This window comes from Talpa europaea (assembly GCF_964194135.1).
Source record: "Talpa europaea genome assembly, chromosome: 7".
Lineage (NCBI taxonomy): Eukaryota > Metazoa > Chordata > Mammalia > Eulipotyphla > Talpidae > Talpa > Talpa europaea.
The window spans coordinates 55,804,996-55,824,035 of NC_140074.1; the positions used below are offsets into that span (position 1 = coordinate 55,804,996).

General features: G+C 37.1%; 1 protein-coding gene across 1 annotated transcript in view; it reads right to left on the bottom strand.

The window, feature by feature from the left end:
* GRIN3A (glutamate ionotropic receptor NMDA type subunit 3A) overlaps positions 1-19,040 on the bottom strand; it is a gene marked incomplete at both ends in the record, with an annotated part of 150,100 nt that overhangs the window by 89,776 nt on the left and 41,284 nt on the right. Inside the window, one exon of the mRNA XM_084236392.1 lies at positions 9,661-10,265. Coding sequence (XP_084092518.1) covers positions 9,661-10,265 — 605 coding nt within the window. The remainder of the gene's footprint in view (positions 1-9,660; positions 10,266-19,040) is intronic.

The window sequence follows — 19,040 nt, forward strand, 5'->3', positions numbered from 1 at the left end:
TCTACAGCCATGGAACAAATCTTTCAATCAAAACTCCTATCTTCCCAAATCCTACATCCCCCTGCTTTTCGGCATTCAAAGCCCCAAACAATTTTCTTTGGATAGTCTTATGCCTTTTGGAAAACTTCTACACAATCCTGATCTTTTGCAACCAACGTAGACCTACTCCAGCTGTCTGAAGTATCAGCTCTTCCTATTTTATGTTTGTATTTTAATTCATGCTTGTGGTTTTCTTAATTCTTCAACACCATTCCCTAATCCCTCTTATTATCTAAATTATTCCCATTATCTGTTTTTTTTTTCCTTAGACTCTATATTTTCTCCTTCAAGTATTCTAACAGCTTCTGACATGCTAGTTAATGGATGTTTATCTCATTCTTTCAATGCTCTTTCTTTTATTTTTCTGAATTTTCCCTTCTCCTTTCTTCCTCTCTTTGCCCCTTTTTCTACTAGTGGACTTTGTAAAAAAGAAATGCCAGTATCCTGTCCTGTTAAGAAGAGATCTAGTCTTAAGCCAGTGGTTGACCATCTTCAATTAATTATTATTTTGTCACTCTAGACTTCCTTTGTGACCCTCTGAAATCCATCTATTTACAATTTTTTATTTCTTTATTTCACCATCTCTCCCTGTTCTAAAGTAATTGAGAATTTTTGCCTATTTACATGACCAGTATTAGTAGTTCAGCTTTCACTTCATGGCCCATTTTATTGAAGCTGTCTCCTGTGGTATTCACCTCCTTTATGTAATAGCATGAATTTGCCGTCTTAGCCACAGAGTTCACCCATGGTCCAATTCTGTCAGAAGACATTACTTTGATTTTGTCCTCCATACATGGGCCAGCTCTTCAAACTCAACATCAAAGAAGACTTGAAGAGCTACTTATAAAACACTCCCTGACTGTCTTTTCTTAGCCTCCTTTGTACCCTCAAGTATAAGTATTTGACACTTGATTAATTCCATCTTTAACTTTTTAGTTTGAAAGGTCCTCAAATGCATGAATTTTGACACTCTTCACATCTCCAGAGCAGTCTCTTCCACAGAGCTGCTGTTAGGAATGGACAAATCCTCCCATCCCCACTGCTCTGCTTCAGCAGTTCAGTAGAGCAGGTTATCACAGAGTCATCTTTGAATCTTAGACACAGCATAGTGCTTGGCCAAAGCAACAGCTCAGGAATGTTTGTGGCATAAATGCAATTAAACACATGTCTTCTGCTCAAATCCAACCTGTATCTCTTAAAGAGTATGACATCACTTGCCAGAGAATGGGGTTCAATCACCAAGGAGATATTTGCATTTGCAATTTAGAGGTTATTCAAAGCATTAAAATTCCAATACATTTCCCCATGGATAGTATCAAAAATAGGAATTAGTTCGATGAGAAATCTCCCTGATAAGGAATTTAACAGGAATTGGAAATGGCTTAATTTCAGTCTTCAGAGCAGAGGGCCCCACACGTTGTAATTGTTGATTGCATCATCTTTTAAAACAACTTACAAAGTTCATCTTTTAAACAGATTTCTATCAGGAATGCATGACAACAATTGAATTGCACATTAAATGTACATATGTGCATAGATAGGATTCCTTGGGTCTATGTTTCTCCAGTGTTTACAAAATTCAGTTACTTGCAAGTGAAACTATACAGTAGAACTATACTGTTCTTTACATTTCCCCCAAGAGGTAAAGATACTGATTATTGCAATTGGGTCACAAAAATTTTTTTTTTCTGTTTTCTTACATTGTTGTTCATTTTTGTACAATATTTGATTTCTCCCATCATATGTAGTCCCCATAATTCTCTCACCACCATAGTGACCATCACCATAGTCCCTTGTATTCTTCCCTTCCTTGTTATATGCCCTAGATCTATGATTTGCCTGCAAATTTTGTCTTTTTCCTGATCCTTTATTTGGTTTCCCTTATTCCCCCATAATTGAGACTATCAGATATTTTTCTTTTTTTTTCTGACTGATTTTGCTTAGCATAGTTCCTTTTAGCTCTATCCATGTTGCTGAAAATGGTATGAGTTTCTCTTTTCTGATTGCTGAGTAATATTCCATATTGTATATATACCACATCTTTTTGATATACTCAACTGTTTTGGGGCACATAGGTTGTTTCCATATCTGAGCTGTTGTAAATAGTGTGCAATTACCATAGGAGTAGAGGTTTCCCTTCGAATTAATGTTTTTGTGTCCTTGGGTCACAAAATATTCAATACATAGTTTGGGCTGTTTCACTCTAGGTGTGTGTTGGGGGGGGTCACCATATCGAGACATTGGGCACATGGATGGAGTGGTGTCTGCTTTCCACATCTGTGTGGCATAGCTATTAAACTCTTCTCTGTTTTTCTGTCACATGATAGTTGGAGCTGTTTTAGATCCCAAGGTGTTTCCCATCCCTTTGCATTTTGGCATGAGCCCTGACTCTTCTCCACAGTCATGACTTGTGCTTACCCCTTGGATTGTTTCAGGTTACTTTGTGGAATACCCCCACTTAATTCATTTCAGCTTCAGACCTGGCTCCAGCGTTATTTCAGGTGCTGCTATCCCTTCCAGCATCACCTTCACGTAGCTATGACAGTGGAATATCACACAGTATTTACCACTCATCTGAAAGGTTATAGGGTCTGGGGAGTAAAGTGACCCCAACAGATGGATCTGGGGCCTCCCTGGTGGTGCAAAGGGGTTAAGCACCACACTATGAAGCAATCCACAGCCTCTGCAGCACGAGTTCAATCCCTGGCCGGCCAGGGAGAAACCTACATGGCGCAGCAGACCTCTCCTGTTGCGCCCAACGCTCCCCTCAGCAGTGTATTTCGTCAGTCTGCCTGTTCTGTTCTCCACTCTGTCTCTGGTGAGTCCTCTCACCCCCCTCATCTCTGGCCTGTACCGCAGCTCTTGTATGCATAAATAAATAAATCTTTAAAAAAAAAAGAGATGGATCTGGAATTCAGAGTAGAGCTGCATTGCCTTTTATCATTTCATATTTTCAAATTATGTGGCTGATAAATACAAAGTAAAAAAGTCAACAAAGCCTAGCATTTCCTCTCAGGCAAATAAAAGCTTGGAATTCTCCTCATTTGGAAAAATTTCACAGTTTAAAACCTGCTGGGTGCTAGATCAAGCAAATTTGAGCTTATCAAAAGAAGATACTGAGGGAATGTTCATGTTCTCATGTTCTTAGCTGAGTCCCCTAAAATTTAGAGGACTTTAAGACTCAGCTCATAGCATGACATAAATGACATGGAGGGAGGAGCAAGGTCAAAGAATTTCAGTCAAATTAGTGTAGTAACATGGGTTCCTATTGGAAAAAAACGGAAACATGGACCTTAAGGGTTGTTCCCTAAGATTCATGGCATTAAGACATGTGATTTCTAGAATGCCTGACTCCTTAGTTGCCTTAGCAAAGAAAGTTAACCTAGGAGTAAAAGGTGGACATACTAAGCCTCTCCAAACCATTGGTTCTTCTTAGGGATCTGTGGAGCCAGTGCTACCAGCATGGAAACTCTGGCTTCTATGTTCACTGCAACTGCATTTCTTTTAGGTACTTGTTGAGACATATGGGCTAACTAGTTTGGCTTAGCAGAGGTTGTGAGGACAAGAATGCTTGCAAGTGGGTAATCGTGCCTCCTAATTTATATAGTTTTTGGCTGGAAGAAAATTTCAGTGTTCTTTGGTTACAGAGGAATGGGATCCTGATTAAGGAAGGTTTACATCATGTCTGAGAGAGTCAGGAATGTGGATTTAGATGAATTAGTTTAAATATTTCCCTATAAAGTACTAACTGAATGACTTGAAGCACACAGCTTAACTTTTCAAGTTAGGAATTCTAATAGTTAAGGAAATGAAAGCTTCCAGAGATTACTGCGACCTTTGATAGGGTCACAATATGGGTGATGGTGAATGGGAATATCACAAAATTAGAATTGTCTCATGCAGGTTTTCAGTGTCCAGGAATGCACTGGGGACCAGCATCAATTTATACCTTGGGGTTTTTTTAAATGAATTTTTGTTTTAGTCTCTTTTTCAGAAGCAAAACTGGTGCCCTACAATACCTGGCATACAGTAGGTACAAAAATCATTAAATAAAGCAACATTTACTAGTAATGAAAGGCCAGTGACTCTTGGCATTGCTTCACTCTGTCAGCATAAAGGTGAACATAGCTTGGAGCAGAATCTTAAGCATGTTAGAATATTCTTTAGCGACAATTGAGCAAGAATTGAGCAATACCAGCTAATGCCAAAGGTTAGTCACTGAGAGAATGGGCTTTCTACCAAAGAAGAATGATAGCTAACCAGGAAGTCAAAGGAAATGGAAATAAATGAGATAATTCAAGGAGCATATTCTCTCCTGTTAGGAGAAGAGAAGAAAGAGGTTTAAGTTTCCGGAGAATAGGACCTTTGTCTTCTATTCTTTGTGTTCTCAGCATTAGACAAGGGCTTAATTTAATATTCGTAAGCTTCAATAGATGTTATGAATGAATCAATGAATTAATCACTGCCTACTTGATACAGAATTAAATTGCAGAAACTGTTCAAAGAAGAAAAACAAGATTCCATAGCTTTTTTTGGTCCTCAGTACACAGCAAGTTTATTAAGGAAAGGAAAAAAAAAAGAAAGAGATCCCTGCATAAAGACAGGGGGGCAGAGGGCTGCCTCCATAGTCAGTTTTTTAAAATCATGACAGCTATGATTAATTACCCAAAGGTTGTGGGACTTTTTCAAACAGGGGGACAAGGTGTCTAGTAGAGTCTAGAATCTTAGAATTCTTAAAGAAAGAGCTGGAAGAGATTATGCTCAGTGAAATCAGCCAGAAGGAAAAAGAAAAATATCAGATGGTTTCACTTATAGGAAGGATATAGGGAAACCAAGTAAGGGATCAAGAACAGTGATGTAAAATAAATAAATAAATAAATAAATAAATAAATAAATAAATAAATAAATAAATAAATATATTTTAAAAAAAGGAAAGAAAGAGTAACTACCTTAGCCGGCTGAATACACAGGGATCTATTTCTCCATCGATAGTGGATTCATTCATACCCCAATGCCTTCAGATGGGCGGATCCTAACCCCAGGAACAGCAGCTATGTCTTCAAATTACTAATTTACTTTTACAAGAATCTGTTGTTCAAAATGCAGTAAGGGAGTAAATGTGGGTAAGACTAAAACCAATTTTTGAAAATACAAACCATTTTTATACTCTAACAGTTTTAGAAATTACTTTCATTTCATGGCTTTTATGTTGTTTTATTTCATTTGGTTAATTTGTTACAGGATTATGATTTTATAAATATGTCATGGCTAATGTTCTGCCATTCAACTGACATCCACTATGCATATAAAATGCAAGCTCCTTAGCCTGGCATACCAACCCTGTGTGGCATGCTATTAAACAAACTATTTTCCAGAATCAGGCCAAATCCTCTTCATCTTCAATATATGTACCAAATGTATTAAATTTCTCTTACAGTTCCTTGTGAATTTGCATATGTCATTCTTCTGGTTGTGAATTTGCTGCAAGTAGAAAATTCCTGTTCATTTAATAAGATCCCATTTCAGTGTTACTCCATCAGCAAGTGTCAGAGAAGAGTGCATTATGTGTACCTGAACACAATTCTATTTTTAAGAATCATTATCCCATTGCTTTATAACCATTTTCTTATAATTTGACTCAAGTATTAGGCTGTCAGTTCCAAAGTGGCAGAATGCACTTTTGTCTACCGACCTATTTAGTTCAACAAATAGCCACTGGCTCCATACAACCCCCCACATGTAGTTCTTTATGGAGTTGTAACAAATAACACATCAGATAATATAACCCCAAATAATTTATATTTAATAAAACAACTTGAAAGTAAACTGTTCAAGATCATGCTGTGAACTTGGTTTTGTCTGCATTTATGATGGACATTATTCTGTCATTGAGAAGTGGGAAGAACAAAATCCTTTATACCTTTAATTACCTCTATGTAGTCTGCCATGAGAAATGATTTTCGTAGTCTAAAAGCCAATGCTGAAAAAGCCATGTTTTGGTGCTTTCATTAACATTTTAAAATGTTAACAATTCTGTCAGCCCAAACTGAAAATTACTATGAGAAATGAAAGCTTGCATAACTCTGACACTCACTATTCATGGCTCATTATCCTCATGACTTTCAATACACAGTGAGGAAGTGGGGTCAGTCTCACAAAATTTAGGAACAATTAAGAAAATTACTGTATGCAGATGTGACTTATGGGCTGAGAATAACGAACTTTCTAAAAGACCATATTCAACAAAGTAAATAAGGATCACGAAAAATCCACAGATGATTTACAGCTTAAGGCAGCTCTTTAGTTATTCATCATAGAAACTTCTTCCAGGTTTTTGGCTCACTTTCCTTGACCCTTTCCTGAATACTTTGAAACTTTCTCTTTGACTGTATTCCTCAGGGAGGTTAAGAAGTCCCAGGCATATTTCCTGAAATTCTTTGAGTTCAATCTCAAAAACATCCATGGAAATGAAAACACTGTCACTGACCCTTATCCATTGTGAATTGCTGCTGTGCCACAAAGCTCACATTTTTCTTTTTCAAATTTCAAAGTTTGTGGAATAAACATGTGGAAATAGCCAGCCCTGAGGGCAGAGGTTATCCACTAAACCAGCATTCATCGAAAAAACAAAGTGCAAAAAAATCTAGATGGTAGGTAGCTAGGTAACTTAAAAAATAAAATTTCAATTTAAAAATAAAATTTTAAGTTAATTTAAATTAAAAAATAAAATTTTAATTTAATTTAGTTGTCAACCACACCCATTTTTCTTCTATAGCAATAAATGACATAGGATGGAACTAAAAAGTTTCTTATTTTTTTGGTGTTAATTTCAGTTCATGTCTAATAAGTAACTGCTATATGCTAAGCATTAAATTGAGCTGAATAATAGTGTCTCTACTTAATAGAATTTATACATGAGCTCAATGTCAGACGCATAGACAATGATGATGGAATGAGCTAAGTACCATCATATAATTTCATGTATGAAGTGCGATCGGATCCTTGTTAAAGCAGGCACAGAATTTTAATATAAATTAAACCTTGGAGAGTCAGGAAAATCAGTTTGATCTTGATAAAATGAATCCCTGAGGTACAGACAGCTCAAGTCAATGACTCTCTCTCCCTATAGTTTCTAAGCAGTTTTAGGGTCGAAACAGAATCATTTTTATTGTGGTCTCCATTTTACATGAGGCAGAAAGACACTAAATAACAACACAGTTTTCACAAGGGGTTATCCTGTCTTCTGTTTATGATTGTCCTTCCAAAATAATGACCACTAGAATTTTTAAATAAAGCCGTTGCTTGTCTTTTTTGCTGTGAGGGAGAATGTTTCCTCTCCTAGATAAAATCCTGAACCTCAATTATGTGCTAATTCAAAAACAGATTAAATCTGACTAGTGACTATAAAACAGAACATGCATAGACTTTAATCTTGGGGAAAATCAAATGCAATGTAGGAAAAATGGCAATTTCTAAGGATAGAATATCTAATTTTATCATTCATATGTGAATCCTAATATATGAATCTTGAATTATTTTACTAACAACGTCCTTTAGGGAGGGCATAGGTCATGCTTAGCCTTTAACCTGCCATATATTTTAGCATGCCGACTTGCACATGATAGGTAGTTAATCCATATATGCAAAATTAACTGTAAAATGCTTTAGACCTCCACCTTTCATCAAATATTTTAAAAGGCAAGACACTAAGATATAACCTGTGTTCTCTAATATAGTCAGATGTCAGTGTTCCAGGAGAACCTTAAGTGGGGCTTAGAGTAGCTTTAAGCATTTACTCTAAAACAGCAATAATTCTCTGACTGGCCTTTCTGACAATAGGTGGTCCTTTTCAGAAAAATTTAAGTCTCTAGAAAATATAATTTAATAATATTTTCCGTTTCCTGTGAATCATGAAAATTCTATACAATGGGTTATTCTTTAACTTAAATACACTTTTTCATTTTACATTCTGAGCCAGATTGAATGAGGAACTAGAGCAGAAAGGTAAATTAAAAACTGCACATGCATAACTAGCAACAAATGTTGGCGAGGATGTGGAGAAAAAGGAACTCTCCTGCACTGCTGGTGGGAGTGTAAACTGGTCCAACCACTATGGAAAGCTGTGTGGAGATTTTTTGACCTACTAAACATAGAGCTTCCACATGATCCAGCAATTCCACTCCTAGGTATTTACCCAAATGACACAGAAACAGTAATTCCAAAGGGTACCTGCACGCCTATGTTTATAGCAGCACTGTTTACAATAGCTAAGCTATGGAAACAACCCAAATGCCCAAAAATAGATGACTGGATCAACAAGATGTGGTACATATACACAATGGAATATTACTCAGCAATCAAAAAAGATAAACACATGCAGTTTGCAGCAACATGGATGGCGCTGGAAGGGATCATGCTCAGCAAAATAAGTCAGAAAGAAAAAGAAAAATACCGATGGTTTCACTCATAGCAGGAATTAAGAAAACCTAAATAAGAGACCAGAAAAAAGACTAATCAATACAAAGTGAAAATCAAAATCAATAAGCAACTATAAACCAGAGATACACTACGGGGTGGGGGGGGTGTAGGAGGGAGGAAGGGGCGGGGAAAGGAAGGACTAGAGTCAAAATAAGGTGGGGTGTGCAATTATATGGGGAATATAACCAAAATGAAAATGTATACATTGTGCAAAGATGAAAAAAGATGTAAGAATTATATAAAATAAAATATTTAAATATTTAAATAAAATTTAAATATTTAAATTAAAAAACCTGCACATGCATGTGCGTGCGCGCGCGCACACACACACACACCAATTCTCCATGGAACTCTTTTCTGTCTGTCTACATACCTCCCTACCTATCATTTATCACAATTCCATGGAGAGTAGGATCTACTATTATATACATTTTACATACATGCATATAGGGGATAAGAAATGAATCCTCAGAGAAATTAAATAACTTGACCAGATGATGTAAACAATGAGTGGTAGAACTCAGAGAGTCTGACTCAAGCTTAAGGTCATTATCCACTTTTCTAGATTGCCTTTAGTATCAAGACCTGGAAAAAGAGAGAAAAGTCTACTTCCCACTTGACTTTTTTCTGTGTCAAAATTTGAAGAAATTTTTTTCAAGTCTATTGCTATGGAAAAGAGCAGACAGAGGTAAAAACACTTCTTATGCATGTACGAGTCAAGCATGGCATTAAATACTTTTCATCTATAATTTCATGATACCTTTGTTATTTTTATAATATCAAGGTATTTGACATTATTTCCATTTACTAATTAGAAAATTGAGCCACAAAGTTTTTAAATAACTAGCCAAGAACACTTAGCTCTTAAGGAACTAATCAAGGGTTTAAAGGCAAGATTCCAGCATGGACTATACCTTCTGCATTTACAAGTGTATAGATAAAATTCCAGGTGACAGGTCATGAAATACTAGCCTTATGCAACCAGAACACTCCCCTCACCAAAACCAGCCACCGCCCCCGACCCATGTTATTAGAATTTAAAGGTACTTAGGGTCAAGATTTCTTCAAAGGTGATAAATAAGGAAATACTACTTCCTGTCACAGTGCTATGAATGGGGATGTAACTCAGGCCTTGCATCCTACCTTGATAAATATTGTCCTGAAGTGAGGTTTGTAGCTTCCACATCCATGCAGTTCATCGTGCTGGGAATGAGAGCAAGTTCTGGCTGGATCATGGTGGCTGTGGCGACAGCTCTCGCAACCAGTTCCATGGCATCTTGCACATAGTACTCAAAGACAGACTGTGTTGTTTTTCCATGAGCAATGAGCCCTAAGGGCAGGCCTTCTGTCCTCAGTTCCTCAACATTCTGGGAATCTCCTAGCACCCAACGAAGCTCAGGAGGTGTTACCCCAAACTGGGTGGTAATTTCAAAAATCCGCCGGATGCTTTCCATGCTACAGCCAAACATCACCATGGTGGATGTACTGTTCTTAATGCTCTCAAGCTGGACCTGTAGGAAGCTCAAGAGGTCCTCACTGGAGGAGAGGTTGGCGGTGATGTTGATGACAGACCCGAGGTGGAACTTGGAGTTACTCTGGGTGAGGAGGAGAAAGTCTGTGATGTTCCAGTCTTCCTGGCACAGCAACAAGCTAAAATTGTACCAGTTGTTCATGGTCAGGATTGAGACAGTGACATCAGCATCAGAACTTAATGAATTTTCTAAACTCAGTTGTAGGTGAAGGGGATTCTGTATTTAAAGATATGAAAAAGAAGAATTAGAAAGCATTGGCCAAAAATTATAACAGAGTACTTCTGCTTTCTGATGAAGATCAATCCTTTATTTTTTCCCTGTGATATTCAAGTGTCTCTGGGGTAAACTTCCCGTAATTTAGAAAACTACATTTCCTGTCAGTGGCACTACTGATTCCAGATTACAACTGATTTCCCCATAATTCTAGTCAACAAGGGTATCAATTTCAAGGGGCACAAGCATGCATTTGGCTTTAATTTTTTTTTTTTATCAGATGTGTCTTTTTCTTTACAGATAGTTCCCTTTATGGATCCCACTTCTAATATTGCTATACTTAATTTGTTCATTAAACATTCTTCTTAGGAGAAATAATGGAAAGAAATTACTTTTGTCTTCCTTTAAAACTAACAGCAGAATAATCCTCAAGCAGTTCAGGTACTTGTGTAAGGGTGGTGTGGAAAATAGATGCATCATAGTTTCCTAGACTTCTAGCCTCTTGAGAAAGGTACTTCTGATACATGTGATGGTATGGACCTATGTTTGTATTCTCCTTAAACTCATATGTTGTAATCCTAATTTTCAATGTGATGGCATTAGGGGGTGGGGCCTTTGGGATTGTTTAGGTCATGAGGGTAGAGCCCTAGAAGGAGAGTAATACCCTTATAAAAGACACCCAAAAGAGTTCTCTTGTCCCTTTGACCAAATGAGGATGCGATGAGAAACCAGCACTCTGTGACAGAAGGGGACTCTCACCCAACCACACTGGCACCCTGATCTTGGACTTTCAGCTTTGAGTCTGTGAGAAACAAATTTGCGTTGTTTACAATCAACCCTATTTGTAGTATATTGTTATAGCAGCCCAAGTGGACTAAGACATCTGGAGTAATTGACTATACACACATACGTACACACCTATATTCCCTGCTTTCCCAAAGTTCAGATTAAGCCAATTCAAAAGACTTAAAATAGTAGACTGAAGGAAATCCAAAGAGGATTTTTCATTTTTACATCAAAAGGCAAAAAGCAAAAATAATGTTCAGCATTGGTTTTTGTAGCAGGCTTTCTAGACACAGCATGTTGTCAGGTCAGTGAGAACGGCCCTGCCAGCCTCTGTCCCCAGGTACTACTTCATGTAGCTTGCCTATTTATCATATCATCCTGCTTTTATTATACGTTAATGTCATTTTAGGTTTTATGTGTTATTTGGTATGATTTGGCAGGTTATTTTTTGGGGTCTGGGAATATTTGAACATTTTTACAAATAAATTAATGATAACTCCTTTGTTCATGCCACTTTGGTTTAGTAAAGATTTCACGGAATACTACTTTTGAATATTGGGGGAAACATGTATGTGTAGATAAAGTATACAGTCCAATAGCAATGATTAGATTGCATTTATTTTATCTACTGAAGCTAGCTTCTTGCTGTGGAATGTGTGCTCCTTAAACAGGTTTGTGTAACTTTTATAACAAATTCATCTACTTATGGAAGTTGTTAACTCAATGAAGAAAGAGTATCTTACTTAGAAAGTCACCAAGTATTAATCTTATAGGTTAAGTGGAAATAGTCCTCCAGGGAATACATTTGTTAATTGTTATTTCCAAGAGCAGACATTTGGCATATTTATCCTTTCACATTGACATCTTGCAAATGTTTAGCACAATGCCCTATACATGTTAGGTGCACAATAAATATTGACTGAATTGAACGAAATATGTTCCCACTTGGAGCTATTAGACTAATGGGCCATATTTGAGAATTTGCCAAACATTCAGGTCAATAATATATAAAGAGAAATGAGGAGGAATTTCTCAGTAAAGATTAAACCATTGTACCAAAAGAAAGAAATATGACTTCCCTTTGCCCATCCAAAAATTATGTAAGAGAAATAAGATTGAAGCTGAAATTTGAATTCTCTGAAGAATTGAAACAATTTTGATATGGGTAGAGTGGGAAGTGAGGATTCCCAAGAGGAAAACGATGACTAATGGTAACAAATGAGAGCAATCACAGTGGGTAGGATCGAATCTTTAATAACTTTGGTCCTTCCATAATAAGCTTTTGAGCAAGGTTTGTAACAATAAAAGCTGAATTTTTGGAGGATAATCTATGGGCAGTATTCAACAGGCACAGGGAGAACAAGGCCTTCTTGATTAGCATAAAGTTCCAGAGAGAACTTTCTGTCTTCTTTTTTAGCTTTCATACTCCCCATCTGCCTTTGTATTTCTTCCTCTGGCTTAACCCTTTTGCAGGATGGAAGGCAACCTCTACATTTAGTTGGCAGGAACAAATTATTCCCAAATGCTTTCTTGGCATCAGTTCCCTGTTCTATTGCCAGTTTTCTTTCTAAAACACAAATATTATCATATCATTTTTCTGCACTACAACCCCCGAATCACCCACAGGACAAATTTTTAAAATCAATAGTACGGCTCAAATCATTCTCAGTCTTTAATTTCAGCTCCAACACTCCAAACACGCACACCAAGACAGGACAAAGCAGGCACTTTGTTTCTCTTGTAACAGAGCAAGTATTTTCACACCTATACAAATTTCACTAGCTCATTTTTCCACTTGGAAGTATTTGCGTGAATTCAACTTCACCCTTCAAAACTCAGCTCTTCCATGCAGATTTCCAGAAACTAGTTTATGTCGTGTTTGCTATTTTTTCTGGTATTGATGATGATCTTTTTTCCCCCCTCACAATATTTTTGTTCTGATGATTTCCTGCTATGGTGAATTGGACTTTGCTTGACAGCTCCTGATTACTGACCAAGTATGAATAGAATTAATTGCTTCATGTCTATGTTATGGTATCATTTGTTCACCCTTTTTTTTTTACAGAACTCCTTTCATCATAGTGTAGCTATTTAGTTAAGTGTTTATCTTTCACACTAGACTAGAAGACTTTTTAGGACAAGGAACACATCTCAACCATCTCTTCTAGCAAAGTTAATTAACCAGAGATAATATTTGTCAAGTGGAATTTTCTTTTGTTTACCACAAGTACCAGGCTTTGATCATTATCTAGTCACTTTATAGAAAGACTGAGTAATAAACCATTTCCAGCAGAGCTTCAAGACAGTATTTTGCTTCTATCTGGAACAAAGCCTTATACTTCTTACAGAGGCACTACCTAAACTTGTATGTAAGGAGTAAGCTCTAGTGAAGGCAGGCATGAAAATAGAAGGGAAGCAAAGTTAGCTAATCATATTGAGCTAAATTTATCTCACTATTCTATTTCCAGCTTTCTTTCTAAAACACAAATGTGATTATATCAGTCTTCTGCACAAACTCCTCTAGACCCTAATAGACAAAAATAAATGCATTTGGTATGAGAGTGTGACATGGGGTAAAACAAAGACCCCCCTCCCTGCATGATGATTAATCCATATAATTAAACTCACCCCTACAAACAATTGTATTAAGAATTTCCAGATGTTGAAGTTAATCCTCTCGCAGACTTAAGGGACATAATTTTTCAAACAATGTTTATTAAATAATAGTTTAGAAATATCTTGTGATATAATACTTATCTAATAGTTAGGTGCAGCATCTTCTAATTTCTTTCAAATGAATGACAAAGCCATACGCACACACATATGAAAACTTACAACACAACATTTGAACCTTATAAAACATCATCAAAATCTGGGATGAAAAGTAAATCAGACCTATTGAACTGCTGGAAATGAATTCATCAAACTGAATTGACAATAAAAACCTATGTCTTCCTTATAAGTATGCTTTCACAAAAGAAGAAACCTATAACCCACAAAAGGTATAAATTTTAGAAAATAATTTCCACATTGTTTACTTCCTAAATCAGATATATAAAAGAGAACAACTGAAGAATAAGGAAGCTTGTCTCTACCATGCAGATAAAGTGAAAGTGCCTCATAAGTGCATTTAACTTATATAAATGAAACAGACTCAGAAGGAGGAAAGAGAGAAAATATGAATTAAATAGTACTGATAATTCTCGTAAATGAGTTCCATGTTATACATGACATATATAGTATTATGTATTGCTATAATTATTATACATACTTGCATACACAAAAGCATATATATCAAGCTAAATAGGTAATTTAAGGGATTTTCAGATACAATTTCGCTACACCCTAAATTGAACCTTTATTTCTATTTGAGAGAACACACTACCCCATTTATTTTTAAGGTTTTCTTCCCATCACAATCTGAGAGTACATTATTTTGGAGCATAGGACAAGAAGTATCGATGGGGTGAGGCTGTGCTGGAATGTACTCAGGGGCTGAAATTTCAAGTCAAGGGCAGAGCTGGATGGGAAGAGGAGTTGTCAACATGGCAATGCAGTTGCCAGGGTGGGAGAAGCACAGAATTGTCAGAAGATCATTCAGTGGTGGAAGGCAAGACTGCTTCAGCTGCCATCACAGTAGATTTATAACTAGTAAAATACTGACATTTGACACACAGACAAATCAGGCAAGAATGGTAACAAAATTTGGAAAAAGAAAAATATAGCTGGAACTTGCCTTAAAAGATGTTAGACCATGTCAGAAATTGCAATTTTTATACAACAATAATGATTCAAAATAGGAAAGAACTAACAAAACATTAACAGGTAAATAGAAAAATAGATTTTAATATATGTGAAGATGTACATTGATCAAATATAGGATACAAATATAAATTACATATTGTATATGCATGAAAAACATGTATGAGGTTAGGAGCTGAAAAAAAAAACAGATTTGGAAAGAAAAAACAAATTCCTAATTTTGCTACACATTAAAAAGAAATTCCAGACCATTTAAGAGTTAAAAGTACAAGGCCTCCCTGGTGGCCTAGGGGATAAGTCTCAGCGCACCCACCTCGAGGGCCTGAGTTCGATCCCCAGCCAGGGAGCTAACACACATGGTGCAGCAGACCTCTCCTGTCTTGCCCACTGCTCCCCTCAGCAGTGAATTTCGGTTAACCTGCCTGTTCTGCTCCCTATTCTGTCTCTGGTGAATTCTCTCACCACCCCTGCCACCTCTGGCTTACACCTCAGTTCTTCTATGCAAAAATATATAAAATCTTTAAAAAAAGAGTTAAAAAATACAACATCAAATCATTATAAGGTAGATCAAATAGGTAAGTTTCTCAGAAATTGCAAAAAAATATATATTCAACTAAATATTTCAGCATATTTTACTTCCAGAATTAAATACCTGTCATCAAACAAAAAAACAGTAATAGAAACATTAGAAACAAGATAATATTTACAATAAATCTGATAGACAAAGTTAATGTTTATAAAATTTAAAGCACATTTATTAACTCAGAAGGAAATAGAATCCTTGTCTGAGCACATTCAATTAAGAAAAATAATTTTCTTTTACTGTGAGTCAAAATCCTTTGCAAGAAATTTCCTGTAGGCTACATAGTGGGTGAGAGTGATAGAATATAGGTCAGTAGACAAACACTTAATAAATTTAGAAATTATTATTAATTAAACTAATAGGGTATATAGTAAGACTTGGATGGGAGAGGATGTCCCAGGAAAAGTTTGATAATTATCACTGGGGGAAAAAAAAAAACCTCTGGAAAAAAATAAGAGATTTATGGGCCTCCCCTGTGGCGCAGCGGTTGAGTGCCGGGTTGCGAAGCTGCCTGGATCCCCGGCAAGGGTCCCACATGGCATGCAGACCTCTCTTGCCGCCCGCTGCTCCCCTCAGCAGTGTATTTCGTCAGTCTGCCTCTTCTGTTCCATGCTCTATCTCTGGTGAATCCTCTCACCCTCCCGTACTTCTGACTGTACCCAGTACTTATATAAATAACTAAATAAATCTTAAAAAAAAAAAGATTTATATAGACATGATCATTGTGTATTGCAAAACATGACTTACAAAAACATAACACATTTAACTAAAAGGATGGTCTCATTTTGATCATTTTTCTCCTACTGGGGCCTATCTTTCTAGTTCCAGTAAAATAGCTACACCTACCACCTGCTTTTATATCTTCCATTTGATTCTGCATTGTCCTCTTTTGTAGGATACCATTTTTGCTTAATTCCTAATCAGTGCTTATTGGTAGTCAGATAACCCAACTGAGCTTTTCTGTCCTCTTCTGAGAAGCTGTAAAGTATGGGAGTTAGGGCTTAATAGTTAGGACAACTTATTCTTAAATTCTGACTCCATCATTCATGGGCCATGTTGCCTTCTAGAAGCCATTTACAGCATTTCTGACTCATAATTCCACATTTCTAAGGCTGGGGTAAACCTGCCTTCTGACTTATAGACTCAGTTTGAAAATGAGCTGTGAGCATGTGATAGTGCCCAGCCAGAGTGAGGTTCCAGCTATAATTTGCTTAGACTGAAATCCTGGGTTGGAAGTACTTCTAAAATGACTGCAATCCAGGTTTTTTCTTTATCATTTGTTTTTCTTTCTCTCATCTATTTTCACACAACAATCTCTACCATAGATATCTTTTACAAATATCATTTACACCAGCTCCTTAGCAGGTAAAGGCAGCTCCAGCTCAGCTGGGAGAGGCGATGTTCACAGTAGTCTCCTCCCTTAAGCAACATAAAAAAATGAATAAAACAATGACAAAACTATCCCTTCATTCTTTGGTAGCTTGTTTCTGTGTCACTTCACACATGAAGGAATTCTTGGTGCTAACTGCTCGAATCCTCCATCTGAGAGCACAGGTTCAGCTATTTTTCTGAATCAGTAAAAAAATTCAAAACTAGGGCTGGTTGTTCATGTGAAGTGAGAAGGATTCTAAATTGACAATTTTGCTTCTTGTGTTGATCCTTTGCCGGTAGGAGAGTTTCCTAGAGGTGCTTCTTGGTAACCACCAGTTTCTCTAGCAACTGACCAGCTGCCAGAGGCTATGCTGCCAGAGAAGGTGAGAGAAAAGGACATAGCCCCCATGCATTGGCAGGTGCAAGGGACCAGGGTTGGCACATTTTATGGTAAAAAGATAAATAATAAAAAAAAAATTTAACTCAGTTTGCATGCCCTCCTCACTAAACTCCAGGCAGTGAGTATGAAGACTAGATGATATAGAAACAAATAACCAACTCCGCCTCCCAAACCCAGTATTAACCACAGTAAAGAGCTTGCCGGACACTTAAAGATATTCCTGACAGAAGAAAAGAGGTAACAGAGCGGGTTTGCTTTAAGAAGGGAAAAATGTTTCAGCTCTTTCCCAGGCAAGCAAAGCCATTTAGTTTTGCTTCTAGACCAAAGCTCAAAAAATGCAAGTGAGCATAATATTTCTACTACTTTTTAACAGAGATAAAATTTCCTTCCTTTCATAAGTCTGCTGATTATTAATGGTGTTCAAGGGGCTTAGAACCAGCTTTCCACACAGCTTCTCCCAGCCAGAGGCTGCGGGAGGTTTTCTGTTTCTCATTACATCACTTCTCATTTGACCTATATTATATAGAAGTCTTTTATTTCTGAAAATTAAAGCTTGTTCCTTTAGAAGCCCAGACTTTTCAATAAATTAACTGTTTTTGTGGTTGCATTGAGGATTCAGGCAAATATTAGACCTAGTCCCTGCCCAGAAGCTGTAATCTAATAAAAATAGCACAAACGAGGAGGTAATACCTACTGATGTCCCAGCTGCTTTATACATGTTGTTTTAGCTTCACAATGGCCTTGTGAGGTGATTATGATGACTGGTCTCCTTTTATAGGTGAGAAAACCAACTCAGGAAGAGTGAGTAATTTCCCCAAAGTTGTGTAACTACTGAAAAATAGAGCCTGTGTCCCAAACCCAGAGTTGGGTAGGTTCTGGAAACCTGCGGTTTTGGTCACTACTATGCACTGCGCCCTCTGATAAACTCATGAAGTAGAACTCTGAGGTGGTTTGTTCAATATTTACAGTTCCAATTATTTGAAATAATCCTAAAGGCCCATGGAATGCAGTCAATTTTAAGGTGCGGCATGGCATATGTTAGAACTATGTGCCCTGTGTGACCTCATGGGTTGAGCCCGCCGCCCTGGGTGCACATGGCTCCTCGGCCATTTTCTTGACTTTTTCTCCTCCCATTTTCATTCTTGTGAAATGAAAAGACTTGTGCTTCTACATTAACAACAATTTGATAATGTCAGTTGTATAGTTGAGTTTGGGTCATCATCTACAAAGACGGAATCCTGAATGTTGTAAACCTGAAAGATCAAAATCCCTCCAGTCTAAAATCCTGAAAATCACAATCCTATAAGACCAAAATCCCAAAAACATAATTCTGGAAAAAAATAATTTAAAAGAATTCCTTAAGAAATATTTATTGACATTTAAAAAAAAAAGGATTTATTTGGGAAGCTTCTAAACGCAGGACAGAATATTTTATTTTTTTCTTAAAGATTTATTTATTTATTTATTTTTATTTATTTATTTATACAAGCACTGGGTACAGTCAGAAGCGCAGGAGGGCGAGAGAATTCACCAGAGCCAGAGCAGGGAGCAGAGCAGGCAGAAGGACCGAGGTACACTGCTGAGGGGAGCAGCGGGTGGCATGCAGGTCTGCGTGCCATGCAGGACCTGTGCGCCATGCAGGACCCTCCTCCGGTGGCTGAGGAGCAGTCGGGGATTGAACCGGCGCTGCAGGGGCTGCGGGCAGCTTCGCAACCCAGAGTTCAACTGCTGCGCCACCAGGACATATTTTACAGGTCACTTTACAGAATAAAACACATATCAGAAGAAATTTTGTTATTCATAAATGCAGATGTACAAAATATCTATTTATGGCAGAAATTTTAATGTTCTTATGCACACAATGCTTACACACAAA